Source organism: Rhea pennata, chromosome 5 (genome assembly GCF_028389875.1).
Source record: "Rhea pennata isolate bPtePen1 chromosome 5, bPtePen1.pri, whole genome shotgun sequence".
Classification (NCBI taxonomy): domain Eukaryota; kingdom Metazoa; phylum Chordata; class Aves; order Rheiformes; family Rheidae; genus Rhea; species Rhea pennata.
Genome location: NC_084667.1, coordinates 14726882 through 14747546, shown reverse-complemented (window position 1 = coordinate 14747546; position 20665 = coordinate 14726882). Strand labels below are relative to the sequence as shown.

The 20665-nt window shown below is 42.9% G+C and overlaps 1 protein-coding gene across 2 annotated transcripts in view; it reads left to right on the top strand.

The window, feature by feature from the left end:
* ZFYVE1 (zinc finger FYVE-type containing 1) overlaps nucleotides 1–14465 on the top strand; it is a 28629-nt gene extending 14164 nt beyond the window's left edge. For both annotated transcript variants that reach the window (XM_062577603.1, XM_062577602.1), the window contains exons 3-12: nucleotides 2185–2689; nucleotides 4677–4891; nucleotides 6981–7087; nucleotides 8096–8204; nucleotides 8764–8861; nucleotides 8970–9087; nucleotides 9467–9637; nucleotides 10426–10606; nucleotides 11153–11266; nucleotides 12341–14465. In XM_062577603.1, the coding sequence (XP_062433587.1) occupies nucleotides 2185–2689; nucleotides 4677–4891; nucleotides 6981–7087; nucleotides 8096–8204; nucleotides 8764–8861; nucleotides 8970–9087; nucleotides 9467–9637; nucleotides 10426–10606; nucleotides 11153–11266; nucleotides 12341–12573 (1851 nt within the window). In that variant the 3' untranslated portion in view covers nucleotides 12574–14465. The remainder of the gene's footprint in view (nucleotides 1–2184; nucleotides 2690–4676; nucleotides 4892–6980; nucleotides 7088–8095; nucleotides 8205–8763; nucleotides 8862–8969; nucleotides 9088–9466; nucleotides 9638–10425; nucleotides 10607–11152; nucleotides 11267–12340) is intronic.
* Nucleotides 14466–20665: the final 6200 nt, after the last annotated feature.

The window sequence follows — 20665 nt, the reverse complement described above, 5'->3', positions numbered from 1 at the left end:
GCTTGTGAGTTGGCTCCTGTTTCTTAGTGGTGGGAATGCATTGCAGAGCTATCCTTATTCCAGTGGTCCCTGTTGTCCTTTGTGTCTTCTGGCATTACTGACACAGCCCCTTCCAGAGACTCTGCCAAACTGATACTGGGATAATACCGGAGCTACTTAAAAAGACCTTAGTTATTAGTTTCCCTGCCAATACTTAAGCAGCTGTTTAAAGACTGTTACTTCCTTTTGCTGTCCAGGGGTATGTTAAGCAGAATTATCAGGTCTGATCTGTCGCTGACTCTGGCAAAGGGAAAGGTTCCTATGGCTGTGGGAGGAAGGCAAATATAAAAGAGCAATACAACAGGCTGGAGCAGAAGTGATTGTGTTCCTCTTGCTTGCACACCTGTAACATTATTGTATAACCACAGGTGATTGTTTTTAGGAACTATCCCATGAAGGACCTGCTTTCATCCACAGAGGTATCTCCAGGGATACTTGGAGAAACTGTCATTTGAACTACCTTCCTGATGATATGCTAATAATCAGAGCTGCTAAAAAGCAAGCAGTCTCTTGTGAGCAAATATATCTTGAGCTTTTCTTGATAGTCTCCCATAAATGCTGGAAAAGATTCTGTGAACAGTTTTGTTTTCTTTATTTCCTGTTTTCCTCCACACTGTGAGGTTGCCTAAAATGCTTTGAGTCAGGGAGTAGCTATTGCAGCCCTACAGTCCATAATTTTTCTTTCTGAACACTGTTCCCAACCACAGTCTGGCACACAGTGTGTTTTTTATTTTCTTTCCAAGTCTGGATGCGGCTGACAGATTTGGCCGGAGCAAATGGGGCTGCATGACGTTTAAACTAATTTGCTGATCTAAGAATAAACTTGTTCGAAGAAACCTTTTATTACCTTCTGACCTCTGCGGATCTTGTATCCGGAGACCTTCCAACTGTATTTGCGGGGACAGGGATGGCACTTTGAATTATTCTTGCCCCTCCTCCCCCCCCCCTAAAAAAAAATAATAATCTAATGAAGGCTGCATTGCCTCTCTCTTCACTTGGGGAAACAGCCAGGGGGCTTCCAGAAGTTGAGAGGCTGACAAAAGGGGAAGCCCTGTTTGTTTTAGCTGGTGGGGATTCCTTGGAGATGCAACTGGTAAATAACCATAATGAGAAGCATGAAATCTTTGAACGCCCAGGCTCTATTCCACAATGAAAACGAGGCTCTCACACAGAGCCTTAAATGCATTTCATTCTTTGGTTTATCAGTTCCCTGTTGCTCTAGTATCTGAAAAGAAAATTCTCTATTTTAAATAACATGACATATGTCATTTAACCTGTGTAAAACCAAAGAAATGCTACCTGCTGAAGGCTGTCTGCTCTCATGTGTTCTTGAGGGGGGGGGGTTATTTGTATGTCTCCAATATTAAAAAACAAACAAACAAAAAACCCACAGTACAGTAAATTCTGAAATGGATCACTGAAGTGGTTGTTGTTTCTGTGGAGCCAATCTGACATGCTTTCCATGCCTGACTCTAGTGCATAACTTTGCTTCTTTTTTCTTCTCTGCCCCACAAAAATCTCTTAGCTGGAGCGCGGTGGAGAGGCCGTGGCGAGCCGGGCAGGCGGCGGCTAGCTGGGTTTGGGAGCCCCCTGCTGTGGATAGATGAAGCGCGGCTGAACAGGGGAGCTTTTTCTCTCTAAGCAGGTGCTCAGCCTCTGCGGGTGATGCAAGTTTAGGTCACCAAAGTACTCACCCATTCTGCATCTGAACCCAGAGGCTTACCAGGAGAACAAGGCTACCAGCAGTATCTGCCGTGCTCCGAGTCCAAGTAACTGTTCCGGCAAAATTGAAAGTAGATTATGCTCCCTTCTCTAGAAGGACTGGCTTCTCTAGAAGTGAAGTGGGTGATGTTATAGAAGCTTTATACATTATAGCTAATTACAGCAAGGCATCACTTCCAAAACACCTATGTGGTGGAACAGCCTAAACCCCACTGATGTGTATGTGTTAGAAAGCTGCTTTTGAATATTTTGCTTTGGACTTGTTGATGCTTCAGATACTTGTGAAGAAATCTGAACAGGGACTGATCACTCATTAATTCTATGAATCCTGAAACCAGCTGGGCTTTCTTTGACTGCTCCAATTGCATAATTGTAATTTTTTTTCTTTTCTTTTTTCTTTTTTTCTTTTTTTGTTTTTGGAAGGTGAGGAATGAAGAAGAATTTATTAATAAACTAGACTGCAGTCCTGACCAACATCTAAAGGTAGTGTCCATCTTTGGGAACACGGGGGACGGCAAGTCTCACACTCTTAACCACACTTTCTTCTATGGCCGGGAAGTCTTCAAGACATCTCCAGCCCAAGAGTCGTGCACAGTGGGAGTCTGGGCAGCCTATGACCCTGTCCGCAAAGTGGTGGTGATCGACACAGAGGGCCTCCTTGGAGCTACTGTGAACCTGAGCCAGAGAACACGGTTGTTGCTGAAGGTCCTGGCCATCTCTGACCTTGTCATCTACCGTACTCGTGCTGACAGGCTACACAATGATCTCTTCAAATTCCTTGGGGATGCCTCAGAGGCTTACTTAAAACATTTCACCAAGGAGCTAAAGGCTACCACAGCCCGCTGTGGCCTAGATGTTCCTCTGTCCACTTTGGGTCCTGGTGTCATCATCTTCCATGAGACTGTGTACACCAAGCTACTGGGTTCTGGTAAGTAGGGAGTAAGGCACTGAATTGCAATATGCTAAAAATTATTGGTACTCTTTACTGCCATGTAGAAGACATGGGTTTGAGTTTTACTCTCACTTGTTCCAATCTGGCAGCCAGGCTATGGAAGTAGCATGCCATTCCCTGACGGCAGTCTGGCTACCCCAGGTCAGCTAGAGTAATCCTCTTAATTGGCTGGACATCAGCACTGACTAGTCATTAAGTGAGTTCTACCAGCCTTAGAAGCAATCATTGTACAGCATCATGGGTGCAGGTGTATGGCAAGCAAAGGTAAAAACTGAGACACCATGAGAGTTTTGGCAGGAATATGGAGAATCCTGTTGCAAAAAATAAGTAAAAACAAAACATGCAGAAATTAGGATGAACAAAAAGAATGAAATTGATGGACATAAATACAATACCCTCATTCTTCTTTATTAAATTCTGTGGGCCTAGGTCATTCTGAGGCTGGTGTAGAGGTGAGACTGAGGTTATGATGGCCCAGGGTTGATAATTTGGCACGACTTCTCTAGGCATGTATCTGATGTGGCCAAAGCAGCAGGCCTGGCATGCTGTTATTTCTCATCCCTTTCAGTGTATTTCATCAGCATTTTTAACTTGGCTTATGTCACAGTAGATTGCGCAGTAGATTTAAACTGTGTGGTTTATTGGCATATCTGAGTGAAACGTACTGTCCCCTGGAAGTTAAGTGTATTTTGTTTCTGACCTTTCAAGGATGTAAATTTCCTCTCCTGGCCCCTACGTTTTTTTTTAACATGCATGCAGAAACCTTTCTTCATGCTGTCCATTTCTAGTGCTTTAATGAGCAAGAGTCCAAATGAATTGGCCTAGCTTCCCTGCAGTGCACAAGTCTCAGACCTGCCATCTGTGAACATCTGGGAGTCCTCTGCTGTGTAATACCTCTACAGCACCCTGCTGGCCCGCATTCTTGTTTGTGCTTTTCTAACCAGGGAGCTCTTGAGCTGGTAGAAGAACTTGGCATTCTTTGAGCATATTATTACAGTGCCTTCCTAACTTATTTTAATTAACCTGCCAAGGCAGTTCTTTTTCTTACATTGCCAGTTTGCTGATTAACAATACGGAGTTTCATATAGCTGATGAAATTTGCTGTTTCAGCAGGTCAGAGTCAGTGACCTGTAATGATACTTGCACTTGTGTGTGAAGTCAGGATAGTAAGAAAAAGAAAACACCTCATATGATCACTTATTTTCATGGTAGGAATACGAAAGAAACCTGTTCATTTAGCATGTGGATTTGCAGCAACCTGCAGTCATCTGTTGTAATGAATAGTTGTGAGATGAGTGTGTTTATGTAGTTTTAGGGTAGGGAAGAAGGGCCTGTCTTAAGTCTGAAATGTACAGCAGGTGCTTGGAAGCAAGCGGAAGAACATATTGCACTCTGGGGGTCTGATCTGATGTGACCAGTTCTAAAGTGCTTCACCTTGCACAGAGGAGTAATAAGGACTTGGTCTTTCTTGCTGCGGAGTTGGCATGGAGAATAAGCTGCCCATGTAAAGTTCCTGTTCTTATTCTCTAGTTATCAGATACTGGGGCTAACTATGCTAAGTGCTAGGATTAACTATGCCAGGTTATATTCTACTGAGAAGAATTAGCACATGTGCTAACGTAAGTTTTCTTACGTCATGTCAAAAATGGCTACTCATTCTATGTATTCTCATTCTGTATTTCCAGACCTAGATGTTTCCAGATTTACCTGTGGTTTTACCTGAATCTCTGAAACTTAGTCTTAGACTCTAAAACTGTCCCTTGAAAAAGTGTGGTTGCTCTTGAAAAATTGTTTTTTAATTACTATCCTACTTGCAAAATGGAACAATGGCTCCATTCCAGAAGTATGTGGATATTTAATTAGGAAACTACCAGCATGGTTTTGCATATGAAAGCACCATTCAATTTTAAATATTGTTTTAAACCACAATTTTTTATGTACCTGTTGATACTCTTGTATATAGATCATCCCTCTGAGGTTCCTGAGAAGCTCATTCAGGATCGGTTCCGGAAGCTAAGCTGCTTTCCTGAAGCTTTCAGCTCAATCCACTACAAGGGAACAAGGACTTACAATCCTCCAACAGACTTCTCCGGACTTAGGCGAGCTGTGGAGCAGCAGCTGGAGAACAATACCACTCGATCCCCTAGACAGCCTGGGGTTATCTACAAAGCACTTAAAGTAAGTCCTCTGCTATAAAGATCTCTATTCATATCACGTTGCCATTTACTGTCAGCTGCAAGTAATAAAGCTAGAAGGAGGGAACCAGTGATGCAGACTTGCAGGTATCTGGAGATAAAGCAAATCTTTAACATAGATGATGATGATGGTGACTTTGCATAGCAGTCAGGTAGGCTAGGTAGTTCTTACTTTAAGAGACTCTGAAAGGTCAGGAGAAAAGTTGAAGGATAAAACAGGATCAAGGCAAAAAACTGAACCAGGAAGAAGTTGACTGGGGAAGAGAAAGTAACTGTTGTTGTGAGTGACAAGCACTTACAATGAGCAAGCTGATGGATTTAGCCCAGAAAGGGTTATTGGTGAAGTTCCAAAAGATGGCCTCAGTGCAAGGGGAGGGGATGCAGGAGACTTGGAGGGAGTTAACAGCAAGGAAATCCTGGCATTGACTGTGTTGTTAGGCAAGGGCTAGAAGGCAAAAGGGAGGAAGAAGATCTAGCAGTACCTAGAAAACTAGATGGGATCAGGCCAAATGATGTATCATCTTGGAGGTGCTGCAGTAGGTCAGAAGGCCGAGGAAAGGGAAGTGGTGGAGAAAGCAGCTGGTGATTTTTTTTTTTTTTGCTTGATTGTTTTTATTTTTTTTTCTTAAAGATTTACCTTGCCAGAATGTCAAAGGAGTTTTCAGATCTTGAAAGTTTGTAGTCCCTCCTACAAGTTTCCACACATTTGTACCACCTCATTAGCGGGATATTTTAATTGGCCTGGAATATCACAGCTATCACTTGAAACTTTGTGGGAGGGGGGAAGGGGGAAGGCATGCCTGCAGAATAAAGCAATTTTAACAGTCCATCCTGATGTTGGCGACAGCCACTGGAACAGCTAACTCCAGCTGCCCTGCATTTGGGGTAGCTGAAGCAGAGAAGGGAATGCCAGGGCAGCTTGTATCATAATTCCTTGCATTAGGAAGCAACTGGCAGCAGGGAAAAACAGCTGGAGAGGTTATTCTAAGCATTTAGTTTCATTTTTAGGTACCAATTGCAGTAATTGAATAAGGAAGTTGCAGGTAGGGATGCTAGTATGTCTCAGTTCCTGTTAGTAGCTTGCTGTCTTCAGATCACTACCATGTAAAATTAACATTTTTTGCTTCATTTCCTAAGGATACAAGACTTGGGAGATATCTGGGTGGATGTTCATCCTCTGTAACTTTTGAATCCATTGGCCAGTATAGTCAAACTTGAAAGAAGTTTCAAAGATAATTTCCTAGAAATGTTGTGACCTCAGATGTCTACATAAAAGTCTTATCTGAGAAGGGCTGTGGGGAGAGGTATCTATATGTGTGTGCATATACGCAAAGTCAACCCTTGTTAGACAGCAGAGGTGTGCCCCCCCACCCTCCCAGGAGGAAAGAGGGGGAAAGGCAGACATTATAGTTACCTCAACTGTGGAAAGAGTTTCAGTTAGATCTTTGCCCTCAAAGATATCCATCGAAAAAGCCATCCAAAAGGTCCTTTGTTACATTGCTTCCAGATATACTTGTTTTCACCATGACACCCAAAGGAACTGAAAAAGTCAAGGGTTCCAAGGCTAAGGGCTGACTTAATCTGAGTATGGATGCTTTTAGGAAAGGGAAAATACACCTTTGTCTCAGTCTTGCAGTTTCACTAGTCTAGGAAAGAGCAATTTCTTGGGAGGACGGAGGAAATTTCAGGGTAGTACTTTCCAAACTGAGGGATAAAGAATGTGCCCTGGTGTACTGTGAGAAATGGCCCTTCAAGATGCTTACTGGAGACTTGAAAGTGCAAGCGGCCTTTAGCAGCTATTTTGGGCATGAAGGTGTTGGCACAGAGGTGGATGCAGTCTTGTCCCACCCATTTCTGCTGTAAAATTCAAGGAGGAGGCGAGGAGAAAGGAGAAAAGTTCAAGATTGGACCTGCATGGTTTCCAGGTTAGCAAGGCATGATTTATTAGCTGTGTACTCTCTTTAGCTCTCCCTTCAGGAAAGGAACACGTGCTTTTACCTTGTAAAAGTTTTCAGAAAATGTCTGCATTACTCCATCTTCTACCAGTTCTTTCTTTCTTTTGTGTTTGACAGGCTCTAAGCGACCGGTTCAGTGGGGAGATCCCCGATGACCAGATGGCTCACAGCTCTTTCTTTCCAGATGAATATTTCACATGCTCCTCTGTGTGCCTCAGCTGTGGGTAAGCGGATGAGAAATGCACCCTGATCTTCTAGGGGACAGTGCTGCCCTGGTTACAGCTACAGAACACAAAGTTTCTGTGGAGTCTTGACACCTGACAATATCAGATTTATTACATACAATATATTTTATTTATAGTACTTTAGGACAGAATTTCCTTGAAATCCAATTCCTGTGTGAATAGTACAGCTGCTATTACTGTGTACCAGACGGATGCGTGGTCTTGGCCAACTCTATTTTGTCTTTTTCTACAAAGTTATTCTGCTTATATCCTTCCCACAGTTGGTTCATGAGCACATGGGCTGAGTATTGCACAAGGGGCAAGAAGAAAGGAGTGCTCTAAAGAAAACCTCTGAAATCTCCCATGGTGACTGTTCCTGCCATTTTTGTTACATAAGCAATACTAAAGCAAACATCACCATGGGCCTGGACTGTGACTAGCAGGCATGCTGACTTGATTCCAAATGGAGACCCAGATTGGATTTGATTAGAGCTGGGCTCTTACCGCTCTATGGAGAGCCCAGAGATTGAGCCTGAAAAGACAGTAGGTGGCACTCACTGCTTTGAGTCCATAAGGTACTGTAGCAGCATGATGTTATGGCTGATTATGCTTATGGAAATGCTCTCTCTGAAAAGGGGAAATTAAGCTATATTACCACTTTTTAATGCACATTAGAGAGTCTCTAGGCTGCAGCGTTAACTCTGTCCTGGCCAATTTCCAAACTTAGCTAGTTCTATCTAAGAGTCTCTGTGAAATTTAAATTGGGCATACTGATTGCTTCCCACACTAAATTGTTATGTGGTGTTTGTTACTGTGAAACAGCTGCTATACCTTCCTCCAAAGAGCATTCATTTTGGAGGTAAATGATGTCATTGCTGTGTGTACAGTTGTGAATTTGTTCCGGGATTAGAATGGCTCTAAATGCAAGATAGCAATATAAACGAGCTTTTAGTGACATCTATCCTGTATCTAACAGGATCAGCTCATGGTTTGCTTTTGCATACTCAGGTGTGGCTGTAAGAAGAGCATGAATCATACAAAGGAAGGAGTCCCTCATGAATCCAAGAGTCGATGCAGATACTCTCACCAGTATGATAACAGAGTCTATACTTGCAAGGTGAGTGGAGCCACAAGGATGAGGTCTGAGGAATGGAGAAGGGGAAAGGATGGCCTAATGAATGAGGACATCAGGTGTGTGCCAACTTCCTTGCATTTTTTTTTCAGATGGAAGAGGTGCTCTGGCCTCAGCAAGACAAGTTGATTCCCACTGAATTTTTATTTTTGCTTGGAGATGTCACCGCTCCATGCTATGCATTATTTGCTATCTAAATTGTCAGTTCAGCTGCTCAACTTGGATGATGTTGACCTCCTGCACACTGGATGCAGTTGCTGTCCTTGCTTGTTTCTGCCCATCTCTCAGTATTAGCTGATTTTTCTGAAGGAAGTGTGCAGAAGACAGGAAAATTTTCAGGCACCATCATGGTTTTCATTATTATAGAAATATTTTCTAGATGATATTACTGATAATGGATTTTTGTTAAACAGGTTTGATATGTGGCCCCTTTGCCTTGAAGACCATGGTATGGCAATTACACCCTTCAAGTGGCCGAACAGCTGTGGGGCCTGGAGCCTGGGATTTCCAAGCATGCAATTCTAATTGAGTGTTTGTGTTGTAGGCCTGTTACGAACGAGGCATGGAGGTCAGCGTGGTGCCGAAAACCTCTGCTTCCACTGACTCCCCTTGGCTGGGCCTTGCCAAGTATGCCTGGTCAGGGTAAGTACTGTAGCTGAAAGGCTCTCTGTTGCCTCTACTCTGCCTAGTCCTGTGGACCTTGAGCACGTCACTGAGGTAACGTTTTCTCCTTTAAATTCCCCCTTGCAGATACGTGATTGAGTGCCCCAACTGTGGGGTGGTATACCGCAGCCGGCAGTACTGGTTTGGCAATCAAGATCCCGTGAACACTGTGGTGAGGACAGAAATTGAGCATGTCTGGCCAGGGGTAAGTCTGGTTGCTAGATAGTCTTTGTGTATGTATTGCATCCCGGCACATGTCTGTGGTGGTTCTTCCAGATGATGGTGGAGAAAATGAGTTGACGTTCATCAGAGCAGCTCCCCTGTCTTTGCTGTTTAAAGGGACTTTTTCAAGGAACTTCAGTCAAATTTTGGCTAACTTGAGATGACCGAGTTGCCAGCTTATGCACACTTGATATGAATGTTACACCATTAAAACTTGCATTTATGTTTCAGACCAGGACTGGTGAAATTTTTCTTGTACTTGCCCTCCAGCCTAACAGGAACAGTGGGTTGCAGAGCCATCTGTTTATAAGAAATGAAGCTTCCCTGTTTTTATTCTCAAATGAATGCCTATTTCATTCCAGACGGATGGATTTTTGAAAGACAACAACAATGCAGCCCAGCGTCTGTTGGATGGGATGAATTTCATGGCACAGTCAGTGTCTGAACTTAGTCTGGGACCCACAAAAGCTGTGACCTCCTGGCTGACAGACCAAATTGCACCAGCTTACTGGAGGCCCAACTCTCAGATCTTGGTAAATAGCAGCTGCTGTACTTCTGGGCTCTGGAGAAAAGCTTTTGCATAGTTAAATTTTTTCTCCACCCTTTAAGTAATATAGTATCTAGTAGATTCCAAATGCTTCTTATTCCCTTGCAGCAAGCCCTTCTCCTGCAATTTATAGAAAACTGAATTGCTTTCGGCTCTTTCCGTTCTTGACATAGCCAAAGAAAGTGTGAAAAGACACACTACCTTGCCAAAGAGATTGTTTCCTCCCTCCTTTAGTGTGACCTCCTCTCCTGACAGTATCACAGCTGCAAATCCTGGCTCGCATGCACTTGCTCTTGAAAGTGAGAATGAGCACCTCAAATTCTGGATTCTGCTGTTGATAGTCCTATTTTTATAGGTGCAGAGATTCAGCTCTGATTTCATATTTGATACAAAACTTGGTTTTAGCAATTCAACTAGCAGTTTCCCTGTGTCTTGCAGAAAACATATTTCTTCAGTGAAAATTGCCTTCTGAATTCTTTCCCCTCCATGATCAAATAACCATGATTTAGCCCTGTACAGTATGGATGTGATTATTTGTGCTTGTGACCGAAGGGGTTGTGGCAATTTATTGGTTTAACCATGGTACATCTACCTATCTGAATGACTTCCTGGGGTAAAGTTATAGGACTAGCATCACAAGCTCAGTTGTAACCATCTTTTTCACAATTTCAGTCTTGAGTCTTGCCCTTCTGGGATTCTGCTCCCCATTTTCTTTTATGAGACTATTAAGGAAGATCAAGCTAACGACTTCTCTTTCTGTTTTGTCCTGTTCAGAGTTGTAAGAAGTGCAACATGCCTTTTAAAGATAATGACACTAAACATCACTGCCGGGCCTGTGGAGAGGGCTTCTGTGATGGCTGTTCTTCCAAAACCCGTCCTGTGCCTGAGCGAGGCTGGGGACCAGCACCAGTGCGAGTGTGTGACAACTGCTATGAAAACAGGGGCATCCAGTTAGGTAATTTGGAGTTGATTGAGATGGAATTATCCCTGGGTAGTGTTCTGAAGTCTTTGTCCCTGACTCCTGGATCACAGCCAGCCTCACTGGGTGTTAGACAATGGTATTTGGTAGATAACAGCTCAAGTTGGGCTTTGGCCCATTTTTTGTGGGGAAGCTCAAGAGCTTGATGTCTTTGGCATGGAAGGTGAAACTTGTCTCCCTATGTGTGAATGACTTTTGCAGTGAGCTACCAGGTACCTGATGCCTGATAGAATCATTTTCTAATTGGATCTTTGCTTTGTTTTCCCAGTACCCACTGATGGTGTGGAAACGGTAGCAGGGTTGGGATATTTTCGTTTCAGCAGATTATATGTTTTGTCCATTGTTGTTGAAAAGAAAGCAAAAACTTTGCAATCGAAAATTGGGGAGGTGGTAAATAGCGGCTGACAAGGTCCCAAGCTGTTTTTTGAGTTTGTTGCTCTTTTTGCTGACATAAATAAGCTGAAACTTGGCAGAAATTATCCTGGAGCTGGGAGCTGAACCCTTTACTCTTGTGTTACACAGATGTGGCTGAGCTGCCTACAGATGAGGAAGGGGGAACACTTATTGCCAGGAAGGTTGGGGAAGCTGTACAGAACACTCTTGGAGCAGTGGTGACAGCTATGGACATTCCCTTAGGTGAGCTCTGTTCTCTTTGATGGCTTTTCTGTCTTGGGGCATTTTGGATTTCACAAGGCAAAACTTGATTAAACTACAAGTCTGTCTGTATGACAGATTGGCGCTTCCTATATGATACCACTATTAATTGAGGGCTCCTGTTCTCCACTGTTGCTCCTAATTGGTTCTAGAGCCCCCTGCAGCAATCTTGCCTAGTATTTCCTCTTGGATTTCAGTATACTGTTTTTGCAGTTCATACTTTTTCTTTTCTCTCTATTGCTCATGTGTACGTGCATCCAAAATGCAGTTTTGTGCAGTTCCGTAAGGACTGGCCAATTAGGAAGCATTTTATCAGATCTGGTTTTGTTCCGGAGATATGGAGTGCCTATATGTCTGTGGAGTCTGCTAGCACTGAGTACTTCTTCAAGGGTTAGTTGAGAATCTGAAGCTTTCTGGGTTGGTATTGACAGGAAAGTAGTTAGGAATGTGGTCTTGAACGATGAGCTTTGTACAGTGAAAGCTTGCTGGTCTTTAGTATGGTGAGTAGCAGCTCAGCAAACACTTGATATTTGAATCTTCTTCTGTTGTGCAGCTGACCTCCCATGCATTGCTCAGGTCATTTCATGGCTTTGCCTGCAGTGTGTCCTGCAATCACTGATGGGCTGTTTACTGTCCAACTCAATGGAAGGAAAAAATAAGTCTCTTTCTCAGTTCAGATGGCACCTGTGTTTTGGAACGTTTGATTTGGTAATTGTGGTGTTTTGGTCACCAAGGTAGAGAGCAAGTCTTTCCAGGTCTGGGAGAGGTTAGGAGTAAGGGAAGATTTTTTTCTTTTAAGGAAAAACAATCCATCCCTTTGAAGAGAGGCAGAATGTAGGTAAAGGTACTAAAAAGCAGAAAGGCCTAAGTAGAAATGGCTACCTGTGACCCTGAAGTATTCTGTCAATAGGTGGTCTTTCACTTTATGGCAATGATATGACTGGAAATGTGCCAGTTCTTCCCTCTCTGCGAATGAAAAAATGAAAGCAGTCTTGACGTGCTCATGTTGACATGTTCTTTTGTTCTCCTTCTTTCTTCTTCCCACTTCCTCCAAAGGTCTGGTAAAAGATGCTGCCCGACCTGCATACTGGGTACCAGACCATGAAATCCTGCACTGCCACAACTGCCGGAAGGAATTCAGCATCAAGCTCTCCAAACACCACTGTCGGGCCTGTGGCCAGGGATTCTGTGATGAATGCTCACATGACCGCAGAGCAGTTCCCTCTCGTGGATGGGATCACCCAGTCCGAGTTTGCTTTAACTGCAATAAAAAGCCTGGTGACCTTTAACCCCAGGTTCTTCTCCAGATCTTTGCAATTCTTTATGTTCTCAGGGTTACAAACAAAAATATCTGGTCTCCCTTTCATCTTTTAACCTGTTGCAGCCAGAGTGCATGTTTCTGGCCTCCTCTCGTGTGTTACATCCATCTTGGAACACTGGGAATGAGCTTGAGTTCAGTCTTCAGGTTTTAATTTCAAATTAGCTGGGAAAGAGAGGGAGCTCACCCATGAACAAACCAAAATCCAGTGTATTTTATTCCAGTTTAAATATACATACATATATGTATCTATGTGTAATTTAGTATATTAAGAATGCAGTTGACTAATGAAGCTTTGAGAATTCCTATTTCAAATGATGGATGATGTTGTTCCTTGATATATTGGATCAGATTTATGGCCTTCTGATTATTCTTTTGGAAGATCTTGCTGATCATGGTGTCCTATGAGGAAGGGAGGAAGGTTTGCACTCTGTACTGCCTGGAAATCACAAGCATCTCCAGTGTTGATTTATGATCCCATCTAATAATGGGAGCAACCCTACATCAGGAGGTGCTGTTCTTCTGTCCCTGGAAGATTAAAGCTAGACTCATCAGCAAATGTGTTTGAATTCTGATATGAATAGTGGTCTTGCAGTGCAAGAGGTATCAATTTGAAATAAGTTCCCGGGTAGAGACTAATACTGTTCTCAAAGGTATGGCACATATTCAGAATCTGCCATTTCTGCTTCAGTACCAGATCAAAAGGTAACAAGGTCTTACTCTCCCTGACAATGTTCTCATGCACTCAGGTTTTTTTTTTTTTTCAAGTTTCTCTACTACTTGTTGCAGTTAAGTTTTGTCTGGAGTAAAACAAGAGACAGGTTACATAGGCAATTCTGAGATACGAGGTTTGAGTTCCTTGGGTTGTGGTGACTTTTCTGCCTCTTTACGTGATCTCTAAATCTATGGAGCCTCCGTGTTCACAGATGTAGTTGCATAGAAACTGCACAGATTTGACTTATCTTTTTTTCTAATAATAAGAATTTACAAATCCACCTGGAAAATGGAAACTTTCTTCTCTGCTCTCAGCAAGTGACACTTACTGGACTTCATCCTTTATTAGTAAAGGACTGCGTTGAATTTCACTGATTTTATCATCTGAAAGACCACTTAACTAACACTGTCTTGTACTGTGGATTTGTGGTTCCAGTGATAAAAAAGCAAGAGACTATTGTGGATTGAACTGCCTGAAATCCTCCCTTGTTGGCTTATATGGAAAAGAATTCTTCCGCCAGAGGAGACTTGTCGCCTCTGGATTGGCTGGAGTTTGATCCAATGTCCTGAACTGTGGTATTTTTTTCCCTTAGCTTGTTAAATGTGGTCTTGTGTAGATGAGTGCCCAACACCCTATTTTAGGACTGTATTATTAAATTAACTGCTATAAAAGACTTTATCTTATGAACAAGTGTACTGGCTTTTTCCTTGTAACAAGTAGTTCTCACTTTGTCTCTGAAGGAACATGCTTGCAAAGTGATTGCCCTTTCACAACTACATCCAGCCTACACATGGAAGTAGACTTGGAAGATGTTCTATGACACCTTCTGTACTGGCTAAGTTTGCTGGGTACTGTATACTGTTTTTGTAAGCAAAGTTTGCCGTAAAGTGACAGTTGCCCAAGGGAGGGCATGAGAAGAGTGGCTAGAAGTCCTCTCTTAAAAGACATCCGGCACATTCAGCATAATCTTGTGCTTCAAAGTCTTTTTATTTTTTTAATGGGTGAACAATGCCGTTACGATGTGTTGTTGGTTTGTAGGCCGTGCCCTGTGTGCCGTTCATGCATGCAGCTTTACTACCATGTTGATGCACAAAGACAAAGCAGCCGTGACGTTCCTTGTATAAAATCCTTGGCATCTGTTTCAATGACTTGTCTGATTTTTTTCCTCTGTCGCAGTCAGATTTACTGCTCAGTCTAAGAGCAAAAAACCTGTCATACACTTTTAGTACATAAGTGATCTTAGTAGCTTAGCAACTTGTTGATACACAGAGTCCGTTCTTGACCGATTGTCTTGGACCTGAGTGTTTTACATTGTTGTTTGAAATCTCTTGTGTGGTGCTCACCTGCAGCAGGGTTGGTGTTACTATTTTCAGACAACGTGGAAAGGGTTGGGTTGTTTCTGCACCCCTCACCTCCCAAAAAAACAGGCGTAAAATACCAAGTACACTGCTGTTTTCTGTAGAGCAGATCTTTTCCCTTTTCTGATAGTACAGTATGCTATGAGTACATAGAGTATAGAATGTGGGAATTAAATAGATCAGCTACTTAAAGGAGATAGATGCATGGTTTAGCAAAGCCCAACACTACCTGGTATTAACAGCATTAGGATTTTATAGCCTAAAGGACTCCAAACAATGTCTTTGAACAGAAAGCTGTACAGGAAGCGTAAACAAACAAAGTAGAAATGCTGAAAAGCTCACTAAAGTAAATAACATGGGAGCATCTGGTGCCTGAAGTGGAACTGTCATTCCGAAGATGGTTTAATACTGGCAGGAGAAACCTGTGAGAATTCCTTATTCATGAACTCTTAGAAGAGATACTTTGCCTTTAGAGGTATTGGTAGCATCCAACCAGAGTGAGTCTTTTGCAAAACCTGTCTGCAGTTGACAGCAGCCTTTCTGGAGCTCTGCAAAAGCCCGAGCCTGAATGTGTCTCATCGTGCCAGAACGGAAGGAGTCTGACACCAATGTGACTCCTGTGTGAGATGTGAAGAATACTAGCTTAGTATTTTATATGTATCCATCCATACAAAATATATATATATATATATATATATATAGCAAGATAGGACTGAGGAATGAAATTCTGAAATGTTGAATGTGAAAATCTCATTTCTTTAAAAGGAAAGGGGATGGGGGTGGAGGAGGACTTTTTTTTCAGGAAATTTCCAGAAAATCAGTATGTGTATTTTACCAGAGACATTAATGATTCACCATTAAGTTCCTGTTGGTCAGGATGATAGTCTGTCCTCTGGATCACCTGAGTTTACTATAATATTTCAGTGGTTAAAATGAGCACTTTGTCTTGGTAAGATAATAAATTTGGTTTGTCTGAGATGTCGCATGATAAAAGCATGTTTTGAGTTACGGAGTGAAATAGACTGTTCTCTTGCCAGAAATATGATGACAGGTTATTGGTAGATAAGCAAACTCTGCATCTCTTCTGAAATCCTCTCTCTCTCTCAATGTATTTTTATATATATATATATATGTGTGTATATATGTGTGTATATATATATATATATATATATATAAAAGATATATAGGAAACGCTATGAAAAATATGAATAACATAAGCATCATGGAAATTAACTGATGTACAAAATACTCCTAAAGGCATGTCCCAGTGAAAAACTAATTCCTCTGCAAAACACCAAGTCTAGATTTATAGAGAAATAAATGCAGCTGATCTGATTGCTCTATTCCAATGGATTTATTCCTGTTGTGGGTACCTATGCCGGTTATGAAAGTGGAAGATTCTCCTTCAAATAGGTGACGTGGGTTTTCCTACCCTTTTGTGAAGCAGAGAGATGTGAGCCTCAGGTAGAGCTGCTCATTTTCAGTTGGACTGCCTGCCCGGAGCCTTTGGGCCAAACTGGGCTTAAATGCATCCCAGGTGCACAGTGCACTTGATTTGTAGCTAGGGAAACAGAGGGCAGAGCAGCATGGATGTGTCAGGAAAAACTGCTGTCAGGATTTTTTTTTTCCTGTTGGTTCTCTTATTTGCCCATCCTCCTTTCCAAGTCCTCACCGGCTGAGTTGCACTTACTCAGGTTTGCCAATGTATCATGTATGATTCTGTTTGTGTCACTTCTGAATTAAACCTTTGGCTGCGTTCTGGAAAACATGACAACCCTCACTAGCTCCTGATGTCAGCGTCTGGTTAAAATAATCGCTGCCGCTGTGCTGGATCTGCTCTGCGTTTACGCTCGGTGTCTGCCTGCTGCGGCTGTGCCCCTGCTGAGAAATTCACGGACTCTCATTGCTCCGAGTAGCCTGGGTTCTGATATTGCAAGACTCTGGCTTCCTGCCTGGTCATACAGACCTTATTTGCTCTTTTTCATGTCCTTTTATTTCCAGCATAACCAGTCCAGTGAGGTTTAAGCACCAGTCTCACCTCATTTTGCAGCCTCCCTCCTGGTTTTGTTGTCAACGGATGTTTTCAGCCACTAGAGCTCCACCTGCCGGAGCTTCGGCCTTGCATTTAATTTACTGCCGTTGGCTGTATAATAACTTGGCACCAACAGATCTGTCTTTGCCTGCCAGTAATTTGAGAACAGAGAGTAATTTGGACAAGTGATAGAGCTGGTTGATTTTTTTTCCCCCTCTCCCTTTTGGCTGAGCGCTTTTTCTTGGTAAGCAATGTCAATATGTATGTTCTGTCAGTCACAGCACATAATGTCATAAAATGTTGTTGTTTGTAGTGCAGATACATATGCAATGCCATCATGGCGATGCCAAAATAAATAAAACTTTCTCTGAGGGTTTTCAAAATCAACAGTACAGTGTGTCAAAGCTAATAAATGTTACCAGAATGGCAGCTAGTCAGTTACCTTAAGCCAAAAGTGAAGTGTATTCAGCTTTGTAACTTCATTTTTATTGGATATAACTCTAACAAACATATAAAAAGCAAGACAGGCACAAGGTATTAAAGAAAGAAAAGCTCTCTGATGTAGGAGGTATTTTGACTGCAGCATTACAGAAATGACTGACCATTTGGAGATTTTGAAGCTGACTGATTTCTGACATGTTCAAGTGCTGCTTAAATCTTTCTTGTTCTGTTTGAGAGGTATTTTTACATCAGCTCTAGATCTCTTTTTTTTTTTTGGGGGGGGGGAACGACAGAGAAGCAGTAGCGTATGTATAACATACAGATGATGACTTGCAGGAAAGCATCAGAATGCCTTGCAGCTTGTAGTGGTATTAATAGAACTGCAGGTAGGAAAGAAGTTGTTTGAATGAGAAAAGGCAAATGACCCTGGTTATATTTTCAGACCTTACTTAAAATTACTCATCTGCTTTATGACTTGGTTTCCATTTTGATACAAAAAGTTTGTAAAGTGCTTTAAACTCTCTGGTTAACTCTCCTTCAAACAGCTTCTTCCCCTCTTCCCCCTCCTCCCACCAAATAATCGTGTCTAGGAAATACTTTGGGTTGATACTGACTGCTAGATTCTGCTCATAGGGTGACGTAGTGTGTACAAGCAGTCACCTTGCTCCAGCAGCTGAAGATTTGAGGTCCAAAGATGAATTACCCTTTGCCACGTTACAGCTTTTCTGAAAGCAGCTACTGCAATGGGACATATAGAAAGCATATATGAACGTATTTGGGTTTAAATTCCCACTTCCTTGTAACAAATGCTTAATGGTGGCCTAACAGTACTAGATAATTAAGCTCAAAATGTAAAAATGCCAGAGTGAAATTGTGACTAGTAAAATAATTTTTTTCAACTATCTTAGTTTCAGTATTCTTCAGGGAAGAATGACCGTGAAGCCATGTATTGCAGTAAATCAGAGTAATTGGAAAGAAATGACCCCTCTGGACCCAAAACCAATTCCCCTCTCTCCTTTAGACACTTAAAACTGTAGTTTAGGTTTCAAGCAGTTAATATTTAAGTTCTGTATGTGACCTAAAGGATTTTATGTGCTCTTCTGCAAACTGGAAGTTTTTTTCTCTAGGGCCTGTCAGTAAAGGCCGGACAGCGAAGAGAGGCCGGTGCTCCGCTCCCAGCCTTCCTGTCCCCAGCGAGCCGAGAGGACCGAGTGGTGCCTGCTGAACGAGGGATGCCCCAGCCTGACTAACCTGGGGAGCACTTAGGCCTTTCTGAAGTTTCCTGCTAGACCCAGTCCTTGCTGGCAAGCGGAGGCAAAGGAATAGGGTTATTCTGACACCGGAGCAGGAGGGTGTTGCAGTCCCCCCCCCCCCCCTTTTTTTTTTTTTTTTAGTTGCCTTGGGGTCCTAGCTACTGCTGCAGGAGGAAATGGTTGATTCGGGGTATTTCAGTGCCTCTCTGCTGGCTGTTTGTCGCTGAAGCCAAACCCTTCCCCCTGCTTCCCCTCTCCTTTCTCTTGCAAAAGCCCCGGTTGGGTGAATGGGTTTGCGCGGACATGTGTGTTTCTTTGGCTCCTCAAACCAGTAGAAGCCAAATGAGTTTCTGTTGTTTAACAGGCTTTGCCTAAAGGGAGACTGAGGGAAACAAACTGTCGTTAGTTAGGTACGATGCCTTTCTCCCACAGTTCCTAGTTCGTGTTTCCCACAGCAACTGGGCACAATTGTTGCAGGGTCTTATTCTCACAGAACAGGCACAAGTGGAGTTAAGAGCAGTGAAGAGAACTTAAAAGCTAATTTAGATTCTTGAATTAATTATTTTGATTGAAGAGAGTTTGTGATCCTTGTGGTTTGCTGCCTGCAAGCATTTGAACCACATCATAGGTTTAATAGCAAGAATACGGATGTAAAGCCCTCCAGTGTAACTGTAAAGGTGTAAGCTCAGGGCTGATCATCAGCAGTACCATTAGGAGCTTGCAGTGGGATGGTGTTAGTCACCTATTTCCTGAACAGATGCTTAGCTGCAGAATGCATTAACTAAGTCAACACACACATTTTTGAAAGTTGTACTGCATGTAGCAGAAAATTTCCCAGGTGGACAGAACTAACCAACACAAAGTGCAAAGTGTTTTCTTAAACTGGAAAGAAAGGCAAGCTGGGAATCAGGGACCGCATTAGCCAGACTGGACTCTTGATTATCCAGGGGTAGCATGGGGAAAGGGAAGAGCCTGCAAGTCAAGTCTGTGCAAGCCAGGCTGGGGTTACCATCTGAAGAAGATAGCCAGGCTGGGGTTACCATCTGAAGAAGATAGACAAGCTCTATAAAGCTTGTAAGGATGTAAGATAGATCTGGGGATTTTGAATGTACATGCCAATAGGAAAGAGTATTTTGAATATCTGCTGGGATTCAGCTCATGTAGGGATGACTACTCTTACAACACACTTACTTATACAGAATATATTCACACTGTACTGCTGCACTGCTCCCATGAGGAAAATTTTCCTGCCATAATCTTTGGTCTTATGTACAGATTAATGGATAAGAGCTAGATAATGACACATAATATTAGGGTGGGGGGAACAACAGGAGGTACTGAAAGGAAGAGCGAGACAGTTTCCCAGAACAGCATATTTCTTACACCTCAAGATTAGAAGAGGACAGGAGAAATGAGTGTGAAACCTTGCTGGCACCTGCTTGCATCTGAGTAATTTCCCCCTTATCCAAACTTGCTTGAAAAATGAAAGGGGAGAATACCACCCCCCCCCAGCATGTGCCCAGGTTAGCATCGCACTTGTGAAGGGAATCGCTGTGCATCTGAGTCACAGTACAGAGTCCCTGGGGTGCACGAACTGGATCCCTTTTGGAGAAAGCCAAGACAGATGATACGCTCCAGAAGTGTCCTTAAGCTCTGGCCACTCCTGGGGGTGCAAAGGGATGGGTGGGCTGTACAGCTGGGGGAGTGGTGGTGAAGGTTCCCTCTGAGGGCAGGAACAGGATTGCTTGGCACCCTGTGGGGGTGGTAGTGTCTTAATTAACCAACAGAGCAGCTTTCAGCCCTTAAGGCTCAATCCTTTGTGTTGCGACAGAAGTCCAGTGTACCACTCTTACAGTTAAGTACAGTGGTTACCACTATTCCCTGCCTCTGCTTGTACACGCAGAGTGAGTGCATCCCCCCACCTTTCACTGGTAAAACACCTGCCTGTCTGATGCCTTCCACTTACTTGGCCCAGTCAGCAAGGGCTTCTAAGATCCCCCGTGCAGGGCAGCACACAGTAAAGTCAGGAAGAGCCTTGGAAGCAAAGTAGTTATAGTCACTAAAAAGAGATGGTGAAGTGAATGCTAGGAGGGTGATGAAATAGAGAAAGGATGCACAGAAATGAGAGCGGTATTAGCACTTTTTTTTTTCTTAAGTTCCTGGAATGGGCACAAAAGCTTTGAAATGGAATTGCAAGCCCCTTCCTCCCCCGATGCCTGCCACAAAAACACCTCTCTGCAATGAAGAAAGGGGCAGTATCCCCA